We start from the raw sequence: 17,336 nt of genomic DNA, 5'->3' as shown, positions 1-17,336 counted from the left end.
CAGTCCAAGCTGGCATAATTGTCAATCATCTATTCCCCAGTCCCTCAAGGAAGAGACCCAGTGCTTGGCTCCAGAGGACCCCCAAGGTTTAAGGAGATGAGCCCTCAAAGAAGGCCTGAAACTTATCCCTGAAAACCTTCTGTTTGCTAACGTGCACCTTCTATCTGAGAGAACATGGTTAACTTTGGGTTTAGCGCCCCATTGGCAGAGAAAGAGGCATAGGCAATCCCCCACGGCAGAGGAAAATGCCTGCTTGGTTTTTATTAGTCATGAGAAGGAATTTTATTTAATATCTACATGTCAGATTTGTGGAGTCAATTTTGCTTTTCCTTGAGTAAAACTCTCTAGAGGGTGGTAATGATAATCTCACTGCAGAAACTAAAAAGTAAATGCATCCAGAAACGTCTTCTTCCTGAAGAAGGGTCATTATCTTCAGAGGCGAGGACAGCTGGCCTGGGGTCAGGTGTGAGCTCTGGGCACCAGAAGAACTGACCTCACAATTAGAGGCCAGGGACTCTGACCTTGCCAAGTCCTATGACCAGAATCACTCTCTTGGAATTCTCTGGAGGGGGAAGTGTGGCCGTGGGGCTCCTCCAAGCCCATTGGACCATCAATGGTCCAATGTTGGAGACATGGGAGCCCCTCCCAGGAGCCCAGCAGTGTCAGCGAGCTCCATGCTGTAGGTGAATGGAGCAAAGTCGTGATCTGGGAGGAGCCCCCCGAGGGCGACTAGGTGCAGAAGATGTTGGGAAAGAACCGGTAGCCGGGGTTGTAGCTCCTCAGGTTTCTATTCAGGCAGTAGACCAGCTTCCGGTCACAGGCGCAGAGCTCCACCTGGCAGAGGGGCCCGAGCTCTGCAAACAGGATGCCAAATGCAGAATGAGGAAGGGAAGGTACGCTCTCCCGGCTTTGACTCCCCGGCCTGCCTCCATCAGGACTCGCCGCTAGGCTGAGCATACTCCCAACCTGCTTCCTGCTCTCAGTCTGATGAGTGAGGCACAACGTCTACACCGTCTACATCTACACTGGCGGAATGCATAATCTGATGGAAGGACACAGCTGCTGCCCAGGGAGACACAGCTCCTCCCCTCGGAGAGTTCCCAGTCTGATGGAGAACAGACAAGCCCTGCTCTGGAGAAACCCCACTTCTCAGAGAAGAGACACCCATACCCATACTTAGCTTTCAACTCAGGTGGATGTGAGCTTGAATCCCAACGCTAGCTATGTGTACTGGCAAGCCTTTGAGTTTCAGTTTTCTCATCTGTAAAATGAGAAGACTAAACCTACTCACTGGGTATTTTCAGGGAGCAAGTAAAAAGACGTATGCAAAGCATTTGGCGCCTAGTGAATACTCAGTCTAAGATGTTCCAGCCCCTCCCCAGGAGTTGGATACAGTTGCGATATTCCTGCCCCCAGCTCTTCCTCCCTGAAGATACAGGCTGGCTGATCTCTAAGGGCAGCTGAACTGAGCCAGCAGAGAGACCCAGGCTCTTCCAGTGACCTGCATGGGAAGTCCCAGCCTTACCACAGGTTACCAGGCCCCGTGTGACTCTGTATTTGTATGACTGTGTCCGGTAGTAGCAGCCTTTCTCCTCCAGCCACTCATAGCAGCGGTCATGCACCCAGCAGCACCTGTCAATGCAAGACACTTAGATCCTGAGGGGAAGGGGCATGTCACTTAAGCAGAGGCCACACCATAGGTGTGGTCTGGTAAAGAAAGAATCTAATAATATGGCTGAGTACTTCCTTCCCTGCTCTCTCGCTAGGGCTGTCTGCCTGAACTGACTAGCAGTTCACTGACCTGCTTTTTCCTCCTGGGCCCACAACGAAACTACATTTCCCAGCCTCCCTCGTAGGTATGTGTGGACACGTGACTACGTTCCAGCCGGCGGGGCATGGGCAAAGTGATGTACCACACTTCCAGACCTACTCACAAAAACCTCCACTTTCTCCCCTTTCTCTATCTCTCAGCTGGATGAAGATGATCCAGCTGAGGACTCTGAGGCCCTAGGAATGGAGAGCCACAAGATGGAAGGAACCTGGGTCCCAGAATCAACATGTTCGATTGAACTGTTAAATGAGCAAAAACTAAACTTCCAGTATGCTAATGTGGCAGATTACATTTAAAATCTTTTTTTGATTTACAGAAAAATGTAGAAGAGTATACATCGTGTTCTCATTCACATCCAGTTTCCCTTATTATGAACCTCTTATATTATGAATATGATACATGTGTTATCACTCACAAACCAATACTGATATATTAACTGAAATTTTAAAAAATAATTAAGTAGTAATATATCATTATTGATTCATCAACTGTAAAAAGTTCATAGCTTATTCACATTTCCTTAGTTTTTACCTAGTGTCCTCTTTCTACTCCAGGATTCCATCCAGGACACTACGTGATATTCAGTTGTCATATTTCTTTAGGCTCTTCTTGGCTGTGGCATTTTCCTTAGGTTTGATGACGTTGACAGTTCTAAGATGCATTGGTTAAGTATTTTGTAGGATGGCTTACTACTGGGATTCTCTTTTTTTCTTCTCATGACAAAACTGGGGTGATACATTTACTTTTTTGGTCAAATTGTTGCAGCTTTGGTCATCGGGCCTGTACTCTTTAACATATCCCTATCGGTGTGGGGTCTGTTTTCTTTTTTATCGATCGATCGATCGATCGATCTATCTATCTATCTATCTCTCTATTTATTTATTTCGGTTCTCTTTGAGCACTTTCTTACTTTTTGGCATTATAGGGACCTCCAGGCTCCTCTTGCATATTTCCTGCTCTAGTCCTAGCATCAGGCATTTCCCCAAGAAGTCTTGCTTCCTTTTATTAGAGAATGGTATGAGAAAACAGATTTGCACACTAGGCGTTGCTTATTGTTAGAGGTGTTGTTTCTTTTAAGTCCTCTCGGCTGACAAAGCAAAACATATGTGTCTATATTAAGCCCTGTGTATACACATGTGCATACATATTTCTATATGTAACCATCTGTATCTATATTAAGCTGAACGAGAGTTTATACTGAAGTCTCCAACTCTAATCCATCACCACATAGATCATTCTCGCATCCTTTCCTTGCTAGTCTGTAAACTTCTGCTCCAGCAGTGAGAAACTTGGCTCCAACCATCTGCCACCCATTTGCTTGATTGATTGATCGCCTTGTTCCATCACACGTGTCTAGCAATATCAGAATTGTTAACCCAGCAGTTTGTATTTTCCAAAGAACAATCTCTTCCATCTCACATATTCTGGAACTTTGTCATTTTCCAATCAAGATATGGAAACTAGGTCCCCTTCCTTTTAAAGCTTTTGTGATTGCCTTACCAAGAGCATACTGGCAGGACCGCCATGAAATTTGTGAAGCTAAATCATAAAAATGCCATACTCTATTGCCTTGCAGTCTTGGGACGCTCACTCTTGGAACCCAAGTCACCGTGCTGTGAGGAAGTCCAAGCAACCTTGGAGAGGCCTGAGTTAGAGGGATGAGGCCTCCAGCCTCATCTGAGCTCCTAGCCAGCAGACAACTTGCCAGCTATTGGAGTGAGCCATCTGGATATTAGATCATCCAGCCTCAGTCAAAATGCCCAAGCCGGGTAGAGCAGAAATAAGGCAAACCACCGAGCACCGCCCAAATGGCAGATCCTTAGCAAAACAAATGGTCATCATCACTTTAAACCACTACATTTTGGGGTGATATGTTATGTAGCAATAGACCATCGGATATATTAAGCTACTGAGATTTGAGGAGTTACTGGATGTATCTTGGGCAAGTCAGTTAAACTCTGAGACTCAGTGCTCTTATCTGGAAAATGGTGCTTCCATTTTCTCATTTTCTCATTTTCTCATTTACTCATCTTCCAGAATCGACACGGAGTTAAACGAGATAATGTGGGCACAGAGCCTGGAGCACAAAGGGCCGTCATGATAACCGACTCACCAATCTGTACCGTCCTTGGGGGTCCCGTGACCTCCCCAACCGCAGTAACAGCCATAGAAGCCGTAGTTTATCAGGGCATTCTTTCCTGTCACCGTTTTGATCATCGACTTCAGTTCTAGCAAGCCCCCTGGCACAGTAGGCACACCTGAAAGACAGCCCACAGCCCCAGGTGAAACCAAGGCGTGCCTTCTACAGGCCCAATTTCTCAGCATGCTCCTGCCCTTTCTCCCACCCTAGGGCTTGGAGGAACCCTAGAGTCTCTTTTTTATCCTCCCCATTAGTGAGACAGGGACAAGGAAGGTGAAGGCAAGCAATATAGAGAAGCGGTTAAGAGTTTGGACTTGGAGAATGAGCAAGCCTGGGTTCAAATCCTGACTCTGCCATTAATTCATTGTATGATGTTGAATAGGTCACTTATCTCCCAGAGCTTTGGTTTCCTCACGTGGAAATGGGGGCCTAAAATGAATACCTACCTCTTGGAGTTGTCGCGAGGGTTAAGATAAAGGATGTAGATGTCAAGCACAGTGGCAGACACATAGTAAGCAACCAAGAAACATTCAGTATCATTAGCACGGCATCTCTATGAAGCAGACAGACTGTTTCTGTCTCCCCTGACAACGCATCCCCTCTTCCCCCGACTAACACCCGTGAAAACATAAGCCACAGAATCTTCAAGCAGGATGGGACCCTTAGAGATCATTGAAGCCAGCTCTCTCATCTTACAGATAGGGAAACTGAGGCTTGGAAAAAGTGCCTTGTCCAAGGGATCGCAGTGGGCCAGCGGCTCACTCCCTGCACCGGGCCTCCCGCCCCTCCTGGAGTCTCCAGAGATCTGAGAGAAACATTGATGAGCAGGACAGCCTTTCAGGAGCCTAAAGCTGGGCTCCGCCAACCCCCATGCTGTGCAATTACCTCCAGCTGGCAGGTGGCAGCAGATAGGGTGTGTAGAAAACCAAGACAGGCTGGATCAGAGCATGACCAGGAATCATGGAATGAAACGTTTATCTAAGAAGATTGTTGTTTTTTTTTTTATTTTGTTTTTGGTTTGGCCTTATTTTATTTTGTTTTACATCAGACAAAAAATCTGCCTCCTGCATACAAGCAGTATGTTCTCCACATAACAAACTTTATGCATCACCTCCTAGAATCCTGCCACAGCCCTGCCAGTTGGCGAAATATTATCCTATGTCACAAATGAGGGAGTGGAGCCTGGGAGAAACAAAAGCTCTTGCGGATGTCTACACAGTAAGTGCAGAGCCAAGATTCAAAATTAATTCCTTTTCACTACCCTTTTGTTCCTAGGGGGTAGAAGTTCATGGAAGTTTGTGGTCATGGGGCCAGCACTTACTGCAAGCCAGGAACCAAGCCAGGGTCAAGAGGCTTTTCATCTCTGGGATTCTGGAAAAGAAAACACATCCCATGACATCCCTACCAGGAGATGCCCCCTTGGCCCATTCAGACCCCACCCCTGGCTTCCCACCAGTCCCTACTCTGTCGCGTTGGGCAGTAAACGGGCAACCGCAGCCCGAAAAGATGAGGCCAAACAAGAAGTTGATCCAAAGGGTCCCTGGGGGCAGAGGGGTATTGTCCCCACTAGAGACGAGAGAGAACCATCCCACCACAAGGGCACCTGACCACAAATGCCCCTGACACAATGGCTAAAAGAAACCAGAGAAATAAATGGGTTTCTTAAATGGCACAACTGAGGGGCAGAAATCGATACACCCTGGACATGGCAGGGAGAAAAGAATCCTGGACAAGGGGAGAGGCTGGTGCGGGTTGCGAGGGCAGAAGGGAAACTGAAGGTTTTAAGTCTCAGATTTCTTTTATCTTATGGTGCCGAGGGTCTGCTCGGACATGTCTTCCCTGCTGGTGTTCTGAGGGAAGAAGCCAGTGGATTCACCCCTCTCTCCCAGCAGTGAGGAGAGCGCCCGGCCCGGAGGAGATGCTGGAGAATGAAGCGCGACCACGCCCTGTGTGGTGTGGCTTTCAGGGCCTCATTATGGCTTTCGTGGGTCCCAAGCCCTTTTGCCTTCAAAGGCCCCTTCCCCCCTCCCCCCAAAAAAACTTTTTAAAAGTATATTTTACAATTGCATTGGTATAAGAATAAATACAACCCAAGCTGGATTCGTTATTATAGATTCATCATTACTATATTTATTTTTTTCCTCCGATTTTAAAGAAATTTAAAATTTTAATCAGTCCCAGGCACTGTGCCTACAATAGCTGGACGCTGGGCACTCGTGACAGCTTGGAAAGGTCATTTCATTGTTCTTGCTTTGCCAGTGGAGAAATGGAGGCTCAGAATGCTCAAGGGACTTGCCAGAAGTCACACAGCTAGTAAGAAGTGGAGGCAGGATTTCAAGCCAGGCCTAGTGTGCCCCTCTATGCACCACACAGCCATGAAATTCTACCCCATGGCCCGGAGGCCCTAGCTTCCCTCCCCAGCAGACCCATGAGTCGCTGGCCTAGAGTCCAAAAAAAAAAAAAAAAATCACAACCAGAAGGCAGAGGAGATTCCCTGGGTCTTAGGCCAGTGCCTGATTCTAACTTGGCCTCTTAGAGGCTCCGTTACTGGTGTCCCTTCCTCTCTGGATCCCAAAGTCCTTGTTCATCCACAGTCGCTCAGCTGGCCTCTGTTCTGCCAGGATGTCCCCTTCGGTGCCATCTCCGATCCCTAAGTTCAGTGGTCACTTCTGACAGTGTTCTGCCCCGAGCCCCCGAGCCCTCCCAACGCCTGGCTCCAAACACACGAACTCTGACTCCCCAGGGCTCCTGGCGCCTGGGACAGCTTCTCCATGCTATCTTTTGTCCAACAGTTCCTCTGAGTTCCATGGACATTCCTGAGGGTTCTGTCCACCCATGGTCTCTACTCCGAGGGCACTGAATGGTCAGGGAAAAGGGCCCTAGACCCTACCCGTCCACACCAATATTTCTCAGCTGCTTCCTGGAGCTGCGACAGGAGGAAGACACCAAAGACCACATACTGGGCACCTGCAATGTGCCAGGTACTGTCCGCCGTCTCTATAAACCCTCCGATGATCCTGGCGGGTACGTATTGTTAAACCCGCTGGCACAGTGTCTGTCCCTTGGACAGTCATTTGTTGAATGAGAGAATAGCAGGCGTTGATTTTACAGAGGAAGAAATCGAGGCTCAGGAAGGGGAAGTGAGTTGCCCAAGGATTTAGCCCAGGATTGTGACTCTACTCTTTTGATTGAATAGACTCTACTGCCTCTGAGCAGCCCCTGTGTATTAATCATGTTGTTTCTTTTCTATGATGCTTGGACATCTTGGGGTCCTTGCTGAACTAGGAAGAGACAGCCCCTCCCAGGACTAGCTAATTCTTAGATACAGCGAAAAAGACTCCCTTGGAAGTAAGCCTTTCACATGCAAACCAATCAATCCTAAACTACCTCACCTAACCACCATTTTTTATCTAACTCTCCAATATTTCCTCTGCCCTAAATCACCCCAGGGCCAGGACCAAACCACTAGGGGCCACCCCTATAGCCCGGAGTCCCTGAAATTATTGACGCTAACCAATTCCGAACTATTGACCCTGCCCTGCCTTGCCTTTCCTGGTAGGAAAACACAATAAAGGCTCTGGGCCACGCTTTCGCTCATTTCTTCTGCGTCCTGAGTGTCCCTGGTGCTTCCCCGTGTGTCCCTGCATGGTACGGTGTGTCCTCTCCTCTTGGGAACTGTGAGTAACAAACCCTCTTTTAAATGGCATGTTTCCTGATCTGTCGGCCTCATCATACCTGAATAAGACCAAACTTCCTGTGCCGTTTAGAACATCTTGGGACATAGGTTGTGGGTTTGGGGGCGCGGCAGGAGGTCCCACACAAAGGAGTCAAAAGACAGCAAAAGGAGTTTCACAGAGGAGGTGGCAGAGGCATTGAAACAGCTGCCCTAGGAGCAAAGAAAATGGACCATCCATGGAACCCAAAGCAGATCCCCAGAAGAAGGATGTGGGATTGGCTATTTTTACCAAGCAGCCACACAGGAAAATGAAAGTAGCCATGAGATGATTTTGGAGTGGAACAGTGGCTGTGGTAATGAGAGGTAGAGAGAGTGGAGACAGCCTGACAGAAGCATGAAAATGTGGGGGCCGGAGAGTGGCTGAGTCACTGGACGAACAGGTCCTCCAAGTTCACATGCAGAGCCCCCTGTGCTCCCAGGACACGCCCCGCCCACCTTCCCAGTTCATGTGTCCTGGCTGGAAAGAGCCAATAGCACCAAACCCCACTGTCCAGAAGGCAGGTTAGAGACCTCCCGGCTTTCTGTTGAGGAGGCAACAGGGAGCCCAGGAGTCTCCTCTCACAGCCCCTGTCTGTGCCCTGCTCCCCCCACTACCCCCAGGAAAGGCAGCCCCCAGAATGGGATTCCTCACCGGTGAGACCTTCTCTCCATCGTTGCCTCAGACCTGGAGAAGGGGCAAGGGCTGGGCCTGCCTGGTTTTAAGGGCCTCCCTGGCCGCCTCCCACACCCCTGCCTGCCAGCTACTCACATAGGAAGCCCCACCTCTCCCCTCAAGACCCCTGGGGATTTTTTCCTGTGTTCAGGAAACACATCATAGAGACCTGGGTGGCTTTCAAGAAGGATATTGAGTCTGATCTGACATGGGCCACCCACACGCCAGGATTCTTCTCCCCCAGGGACCAGCGACCTGGAATCCCCGTCCTGCTCACTGCCCTGGGCTCTCTCCCAGCCTCCAGCCCCGGCCCCTGCTCAAATTTCATTCTGCCTCACTAGGCTTCATCCCAGGGGCAGCCAGGACCGGCAGGTGGCACCTCCTGCAGGCCCTGCCCCTGTTCTCTTCCTGTTGCTCCCGATGTGCCAACCCCAGTTCTCTCCATCCCATTCCCAGGCTGGGACAGCTCGAGAGCCTGCGGAAGTCTCCCTTTGGAGTCGCTATAAAACGTTGTTCCCAAGCCCAGCTGGCACTTCATTTTTGCACTGACTTCCTACCGAATTCCTGCATTCTTTCCATCTGGGAAAAGGAAACCATGGGGCTTAGAGAGATGCAGTTAGAGAGATGCAGGCTGGAGGTCCCCCACTCAGGAGCTGTGTGACGCAGGGCAAGTCAACACACTTCTCTGTTTGTTCCTGTGACATGAGACTAATGAATCCAGGCCATCCCAGAGGCTCGTAGTGAGGTGTGCCACTCACAGACTCTAGATCAGCTTCAAGTACTGGGTTCAAATCCTGCCATTCCCACTAAGAGCTATGTCACCCAGGGCTGATTGTAGTTCCCCTGCCTCAGAGAGTTGTTAGGATTAAACGATTTAATACCGTATAACAGAACAGTGGCAAAATAATGCTAACAAATAAAAACGTTACCTCCTAGGCCATTCTCACAAGGACACAGGTAGCTGTTATTATTCTCCATTCTCTACTTCCGTTAATCCCCACATCCCCACCGACCCCTCCCCCCAGACACACACACACATGTCTGAGAAGACATGGGTGCACCCCCTCTCCTCTCTTCCCTCTCAACTTTTTCCTCTCCCTCTCCTTCCTGGCAGCATCAGAGAAAGCCCCTCCCCCACACCTCTCTGGAATCCTTCTCTTCCTACGACCTAATCACTAGGCATTCCACAGAACCCTGTGGATTCAGTTTAACACAAAAAGTACTGACTGAGTGTCTGCTACATGCCAGGCACTGCTGGGGACCCACCGTGGAAAGACAGACCTGGCCCATGCGCTTCTCTCTGGTCGGGGAAAATTGATAGTAAAGGCATCAAGTCGATAAATGCACAACATGTCCAAGGGCAATCGTTGTTATGGGGAAAACTCCTGTGTTCTGTATTTTTATCTCTTTCTCTACCAGTTCCTTCCTCTGCTGGCAGGCACACACGAGCCTTGCCATCCGAAACCAACAAAAGGAGCCAAAGAAAAAGGAAAACATCCCTTGCCTCTGCCGACCTCTCTCCAGCTTTCTTTTTCCTAGAAAAGCCAAATTTTAGGACAGAGAAGCCTGCCCTTGCTCATCGCATGCTCCCTTCTAACTCTTTGCTGCCTGGCTTCTGCTGCATCCCTGAGCCAGCTCTCAAGGGTCCCCCAAAGCCTGGTGTTGCCCAAGCCTAGGTTTCACCCCCTCGATCTTTCGGTCACTCCATCCCGCCAACCACGTTCTCCTGGAAACTCTCTCTCTTTCTGGCCTTCAAAAGGTCTCACTGTCATCGACCCTCTTGCTACTCAAACTCCCACCTCTGTCTCCCCCAAATGCAGGTGTTTTCAAGGGACCTGCCCTCAGGAGTCTGCTTCCCATTTCTCCACCTCTCCTGAGGTGTGCTTGTCCACATTCGGGGATTCGGGTCTTATTTCCATGCGGATTCCAGGAGCTCTCCTGCCACTTAGCAGTGTCTGTAGCTCTGACTCAACAATTACCCACTGGGCACCATACATAGCTATTGCCATATTATTACTGTATTCCCTACGCTGTACTTGACATCCCTGTGGCTGTTTATCACTACCAATTTGTACTTATTAACCCCTTGACCTTTTTCACCCAGCCCCCAATCCCCTTAAGTATGTTTTGAACAACTTAGTGTATGAAACTACTTATTCGATTTCAATTTTTGTGACATCTAAATACAAATCGATATTTAGCATCCGAATTGCTATTTGCTACACATGTGGCGTGCTCTAGATGTCAAAGACATACGAAAGAAATGAAATGTAAAATAGCTTATTAATGATTTTTAATTGGATACATGTTGAAATGGAATTTTCGATATGCTGATTTAAGTAAACAATATCATTAAAATTTTTAAAAATTTGCTCCTGGTAAGTAGAAATAAAATTGACTTTTATATTAAAAACAAAAACAAAAAAACAGTAACACCGAGTGAACAAACGACTGAATATATGAATGAAGAGAAAGCACAATGTCAAGTCAAGGAATCTGAGCTTCAAGTTAGACAGAACTGGATTTAAACCCAGATGTCATCTCTGACTACCTGTGTCACCGGCCTTTCAGCTCTCAGTTTTATCATCTATAAATCAGGACAATAATAGAATCTGCTTCATTTCGTAACTTTGATAATTCAGTGAGATAAGGCAGGCAGAGGGCCTCGGCACAGTGCCTGGCATCTATCAGGTGCTCAGTGAATCCTAAGGATCATGCATATTATTGCTGTTATGTCCACATAGCAGGTGCTCAGTTAGGTTTGCTGAGTGAATGCATGACCCTTCCGGCTCTAGCTTCGTACTCATCTCACTGCCTCAGCCCATGCTTCAAATATAATTTGAATGATTATCAAATTTAAATATCAGGTAGGTATTTGAATTTTAATTATCATATTATAATTAATAATATATTAATTACATATTCAAGTAAATATTATAATTAAAATTCACATGTATGATTACATATTATATTAATTAATTAATATATTAATTAATATATTATTAATTACCTGCCTGATCGTCTAGCTCAGTGTCCTACCCCAGAACTAAGTTCACTGTCTTCTCTACAACCAGCCACTCCCAGCTCTCTGCTCTCCGGTGATGGATCCAGTCACTCACACATCATCAATTAAAACACCCCAACCACTCCCACCCCTAATAAAATGGGAAGATTCTTGAGGGCAGGATTCTTCTCCGATTCACTTCTGACCCCAACATCTAGAACAACCCATGGCAGATCTTCAAGAAATATCTGTGGAATGAACAAAACATCCCATAAGCGTGTCATTCTCTGGTACTTGCTGTGTCTACCCTGTGTAGGCTCATTCCAGGGCCGAAGCCCCATTGCGGGCAGCCATAGACACTTGGACGCTCTCTAGCCCAGAGACCCAAGCTGCTGAAACACCCCGGACGTCATCAAATGGTTTGATGCTTCCCCTGTCCCACCCCCCATCCAGGAAGCTGGAACATAGAACAAGATTGCCTGGGGCTCATTGGCAGAAAGTCTACATTGAGTTTTCCTCCTCCAGGAAGTTTTCCCTGATTCCTCATTCCACAAGAAGCTTGCCTGTCTCTGGAATGTAACAGAACTGATCACACGTACTGTCTACTCTGGCACTTTCTGTGACCACACAGCTGGTAAAAAAAATGGACCCAGAATCTTAAGCCTGATCTATCTGTCACCCAATTTCACTATAGAAAGCTGTTCAGACCCAAGACAAAACAGCTGGGATTTTCACAGGACATCTGACCAAAGTGATTTCTTTATAAACAAAATGAAGAAGTCAAAGCTGAGTTACAGTCATTGATCGTAATTCCCAATAATTAATTGCTTGATGAGCAGAACTGGATCTTTGGTATAAACTCCCGGCCCAGGGCTACATGCAGCCCTAGGAAATGCTTTGCTTCCCCTGCACATGTGTCTTAAAAAAAAATGGAATCAGTTGCTAATGTATAAACATTAGGAGATCTCAGGCAGAAATCCAAATTTCTGCTTCTTTTTAAAAGATGTGGCAATCCTGGCTCTGCATTCCTACATGGCAGCAACTGGCCAGAGCTGAGAAGCAGCTGCACTCATAGACTGCATATGTGTTTATCTTTGCCCTAGTCTTCACCATTCTTTCTTGTTTTATGCCCAATCTGCCTCACCGTTGCTCTCTGCCTGAAGGGCTCCTAGCAGCCTGCCATAGAAGTCAATCTTGAGTCCTATCCTTTCCACATATTCATCAGTAATGGGACACTGAGTGCCTGAGAGCAGAGATCATCTCTTATGCAAACCCATGTTTCAAGGGCCGAGCTCAGAGTCTAGTACAGAGTAGGTGCTCAGTAAATACTGCATTAGCATGTTAGGAGCACCCATCCCGGGGTGGAGGTCACTGAGGGCTTTCTGGAAGAGGAGGCACCTGTACTGAATCTTTAAGTGGGTCGGAGAAATTGGAGCCCTTGTGCCCTGTTGATGGGAATGTAAAATGGTATAGTCTCTGTGGAAAACAGTGTGGTGGATCCTCAAACAATTAAAAGTAAAATTATCATATGACTCAGCAATTCTGCATCTGGGTATGTGCCCAAGAAATAGGAAGAAGAGCCTCGAAGAGGTATTTATACACCTATGTTGATAGTGGTGTTGTTCGCAATAGCTAAAACTTAGAAGCAACCCAAGTGTCCATCAATGGGTAAATGATAAGCAAAATATAGTGTATCTATACAATGGAATATTATTCAGCTTTAAAAAGGAAGGAAATTCTGCAATGTACTACAACCTGGATGAAACTTGAGGACATTATGCTAAGTAAAATAAGCCAGTCACAAAGACAAACACTATATGACTCATCTGACTCCACTTATATGAGATGGTTAGAGTAGTCAAAATTATAGAGACAGAAAATAGATGGTGGTCAACCAGGGCTGGGGAGAGAGGAGAATGGAGAGTTATTGTTTAACGGGTACAAAGTTTTGCAAGAAGAAAAGAGTTCTGGAGATTGTTTTTTACACCCATGTGAATGTACTTAAGACTAGTGAACTGCACATGGCTCATTCAGGGAAGTACAAATTGAGGAGGTAGCTGGAGGTATTCGGTAGTGGTACTCTAGTAAATATTTAATAATTGGCTCTCGGGGTGGAGAAGCCCTGATTTTTAACACACGCCAGTTTCTGTAGGGTAAATACTCCCACCATGGGCAAATTCATGTCACTAACATAGCGTGACTGAGTGCAGAGTTGGGAGATGTGCTGGGCATCCCACCGACTGAGCCCAGGTTCTGGAAACACCACTTATTAGCTGTGTGACCTTGGGCAAGTTTCTTAAGTGCTCTGAGCCTTGGTTTATCAACCTGAATAATGGACTTAATCAGTTTACCCGCCTCATCCCTATGCTCTGAGTCAACACATGGCAGGCGTTTAGACTTGTGCTGGCACGCAGTAAAGGCTCAATAAACGTTTGCTACCTTGTACTAGGAAGGTAGACTACGCTCTCACTTGATTTCTCAGAAAAGTGAACTTCCTCTATGTGTTGAGTAGAAATTAGCAATGGTGGGAAGAGCTAGCCAAAGAGACACAGCCGTGTAGGTCGCAAAGAACCTTGGGTGTCAGGCTAAGGACCTTGGACTTTTCTCCTGATGGTGTCTCAGAATTACCTCGATCAGTAGCAAGATGATGTGAGTTTAATACGAAGAGACTGAAGAGGTTTCATCCCAAGGTCCCCAAAACTGAAATGCACAAGCACAAGGTAGAGTGACACAGCTTGGTGATTGCGTGTGATCCCTAAGCCTGGAAACTGTCAAATCGCAAAAGCAGTGGCCTTCTTGCCAGTGATCACACGAGTGAAGTGCTCAAAACAAGGGTTCCTGGAAGATCTTATCTGGAGATGTGCCCCGGGGGCCTGAGCCCCCACGCTAAGATGATTCTGGAAACCAGAGCAAGGGGGCGAGCGCGTGAGTCACAGGATGCCGATCGGATGGAAGGAATGGGGTCTGACTGGTGTTTGGAAAGGGTCTCAGGACACCCAGCCTCTGTCCACAAATTTCTGAAGAGTTGTCAGGGTAAAAGGCATCACAGCTGTCCCATGTGGCCCCAAAGCTAGCACCAGAAGCCGACACTCTCTGCACTCAGAGTTTGGCTCAAGCCTAGAAAGTGTTTTCCAGCAACCAAGTGTCCTGGGTAAAGAGTAAGCTGTCTTGGGCGTGGTGAATTTCCTGTCCCTGGAGGCACTTTTTATTCACCAGTTTTTAGGAACAGAAATGTAATGTGGGAGGTGGGGACCGAGGCGATGGGACATCATCCCACTCGACTTCACAGGAAAAGGAATTTTCCTTAAGTATTGGGAGCATGAGAGACATGTCGAAACACACGAAGTCAGCTATGGCAGTTATGAAGCACAGGCTTTAGCCTGTAAGAGTGCTTTAAAAATTACGCTTTACCAAGACTACAAAAAAAAAACAAAAAATTCAGGAGCCCTTTGGTTGCTCGGTGGCATGGAGAGAACTAGCACATTCTGTGCTCCCGGCCTTCTGGCTCGCAGACCCCCAACATTGATTCACATTCAGGGATGTTGCAAAGAGCGACATTAATTGAGTGGAATATGGACCGGATGAGCTCCAGGGTGCCCCCAGCTCTGACATTCAGTGACAGTGTGTGCTATCATATTAATCTGCGCCTGAACATTCTAAACTTTTCTACTGAGGGCTTTGGCACTTGCTGCCATTCCTGCCCAGAATACTAATATTTAGCATTAGTATTGGCTCCAGGTGTCATCTTAAATGCCACCCCTTCCAGGAAGCCTCCCCTGATTCTCCACCCAGGGCAGCTCCTCCTCCTTGAGTTAATTTCATATCACTCTGTTTTTTGCCCTTCATAGTACTTACCACCATCTTTAACTCTAATTAATTTCTTTACTTGTTTATGACTATGTCTCCTTACACTAGAGGACAGGAAACTTGTCATTCTTGTCCATCATATTACTGGCAGCTAGCACAGAGCCTGATAACATATTTAGTGGTCAATACTTGTTTTTGGAATAAAAGAATGATTGGATGAATGAACCAAGAAGTCGAGAGGGAGCAGCTCCTCCCTCTAAAGACACTCACAGCTAGTCCTATCTTGGTCTCTGTCTATTTGTGACATATGTGACAGCTATTGTTCAATAACAGGCTCGAGTCCAACTTTTGCCAAAACTTTTACGAAAAAATGCAAATTCAAACACTTATATCTGATAGTAAGTGCCTGTTTCATATCTTTGAAAAACCAGTTAAAGTGCTCACTCTCAAGAAACATACCCTGACCTAGCTTCTCTGTCTTTGTTTCTGTTGTTCCCTCCACCTGGAATGTTCTTCGCTCTCTTTTTTTATCTGGTAAAATCCTACTTGTTTTTCCTATGCTGCGATGTCACTTTTTTTTTTTTTTTTGAGGGAGAAACCCTAGAACAGGCAACAGGCTATTACTTTAACTGGCCAGATCCAAGATGGTGCCTGAGGTTCTAGGCTCATGATCCCGACACAATACCAGGCCATCCCACTTGTCTCCAGTTCCGATCCAACCCAGCCAACACTTCCCAAGTGATTTCCGTGGGCAGAGCTCCGGGGAGGCACTAAGAAAACAAATGCAAAGCTAAATCCATCAGCCGCTGCACTCGAGAGTTTATAATCCAGGACCGTCTGTTAGGATTGGGGGGCGTGAAAATAAAGAGAGAAAATCTCATTGAAAATGGAGTCAGATCATGCTGAAGGGGGAACACCTCGCACAGGTGCAGCCTGTGTAACCAGCAAGAGGAAGGATAAGAATTATTTTGACAAGGGAGGACATTAATCCGGCGGGAATTTCATCTTCTGCTTTAAGAAAAAAGGAGGAAGACCCCTCCCTGCCTCAGCAACAACACTCTTGTTCTTCTCCAATGAACTTTCGTTCTAAACAACCCTCCCCGGTTTCCTCCTCACACCTAATAAAAACAAGCCCCTCTTCTTTGTTCTCCAGACGCGCCTATGGGTTTGCCAGAGCTTGCTTGTTCCGAACTGCGATTCTCTGCTCTTCCCGAATAAACACCCCTTGCTGGTAAAATACCTGGCTATTCTATGTTTAAGTTCAGTGGGGGGAAATGAGAATGGGCCCTTAGGAGGTCTGTGACACCGAGAATAACATTTGAACTCCTTCCCTAGGCCTAAGAAGGAGGTGCCACGTCTTTTGAGATGCCTTCCCTGATATCTGCCAGGCAGAATTCATGGCTTCCTCCTCTGTTTCTGGGTCAGTCTTCCTAACCCCTAGGACAGCATATACCACATGCCGCCCAAGTCAGAGGTACTGGTCTCGCCTACAAGCTCGCGGCCTCTCATGATCCGGCCCCACTGCCACCCCCTCCAGGCTTGCCTTATGTACCACCCCACTCCCCAGTGCATTCCTGGAAAAAGCCTGATGGAAACCCTTTCAGTTTCCCAAACACGCCAACATCTGTATCCTATCGTCCCCACCCCAGCCCTCTCTCTCTCTCCTCTCTCATTCTCTCTCTCTCTCTCTCCTCCTCCTTTTCCACTCCCTTCCCTTTCTTGCTCCTTCTTTATCTCAAACCCTGCCGCTCCTCAGTCCTTTTCACCTGTAATTCCCTTTTTTCTCTTACTCAACTCCTACTCATATGCCTCAACATACTTATCATTCGATAACTATTTAGTGAGCACCTACTATGTGCTGGGCTCTGTTCTGGGGAAGCAGCAATGAACAAAACAGATGAGAATTCCATCCTCCTGGTCCCCATGGACCCTGTGCTCTGGCGGGAAGAGACAGAAATAGACAAGTAAGTAAATGAAATACACTGTTTGGCAGGTGGTAATAAATGCTGTGGAGAAAAATAAAGTGGAGAAGAGTGACGGGAGTGTGTGTGTGTGTGCGCGCGCACACGTGTGTGTGTGTGCATGTGTGTGTGCTGCGTGCATGCATGTGTGCACATGTGTGCATGTGTGTGCATGTGTGTATGTGTGTGCGTGTGTCACGTGTGT

At 47.2% G+C, this 17,336-nt stretch overlaps 1 protein-coding gene across 2 annotated transcripts in view; it reads right to left on the bottom strand.

The window, feature by feature from the left end:
* Positions 1 to 209: 209 nt before the first annotated feature.
* The window catches only part of PLA2G5 (phospholipase A2 group V), a 19,156-nt gene continuing 2,029 nt past the window's right edge, over positions 210 to 17,336 (bottom strand). Inside the window, exons 1-5 of one of the 2 annotated variants that reach the window (XM_039854181.1) lie at positions 8,339 to 8,394; positions 5,293 to 5,342; positions 3,945 to 4,089; positions 1,526 to 1,632; positions 210 to 854 (exon numbers count right to left, since the gene is read on the bottom strand). In XM_039854181.1, coding sequence (XP_039710115.1) covers positions 730 to 854; positions 1,526 to 1,632; positions 3,945 to 4,089; positions 5,293 to 5,342; positions 8,339 to 8,358 — 447 coding nt within the window. In that variant the 5' untranslated portion in view covers positions 8,359 to 8,394 and the 3' untranslated portion in view covers positions 210 to 729. Of the gene's footprint in view, positions 855 to 1,525; positions 1,633 to 3,944; positions 4,090 to 5,292; positions 5,343 to 8,338; positions 8,395 to 17,336 lie in introns of those variants that run through there. The other variant, XM_039854182.1, reaches the window with a different exon arrangement.

The sequence above is a fragment of the Pteropus medius genome, unplaced genomic scaffold, assembly GCF_902729225.1.
Source record: "Pteropus medius unplaced genomic scaffold, Ma_sr-lr_union100, whole genome shotgun sequence".
Taxonomy (NCBI): Eukaryota; Metazoa; Chordata; class Mammalia; order Chiroptera; family Pteropodidae; genus Pteropus; species Pteropus medius.
The sequence above is the reverse complement of the archived record's forward strand: the minus strand, read 5'-3'. Positions and strand labels throughout refer to the sequence as shown.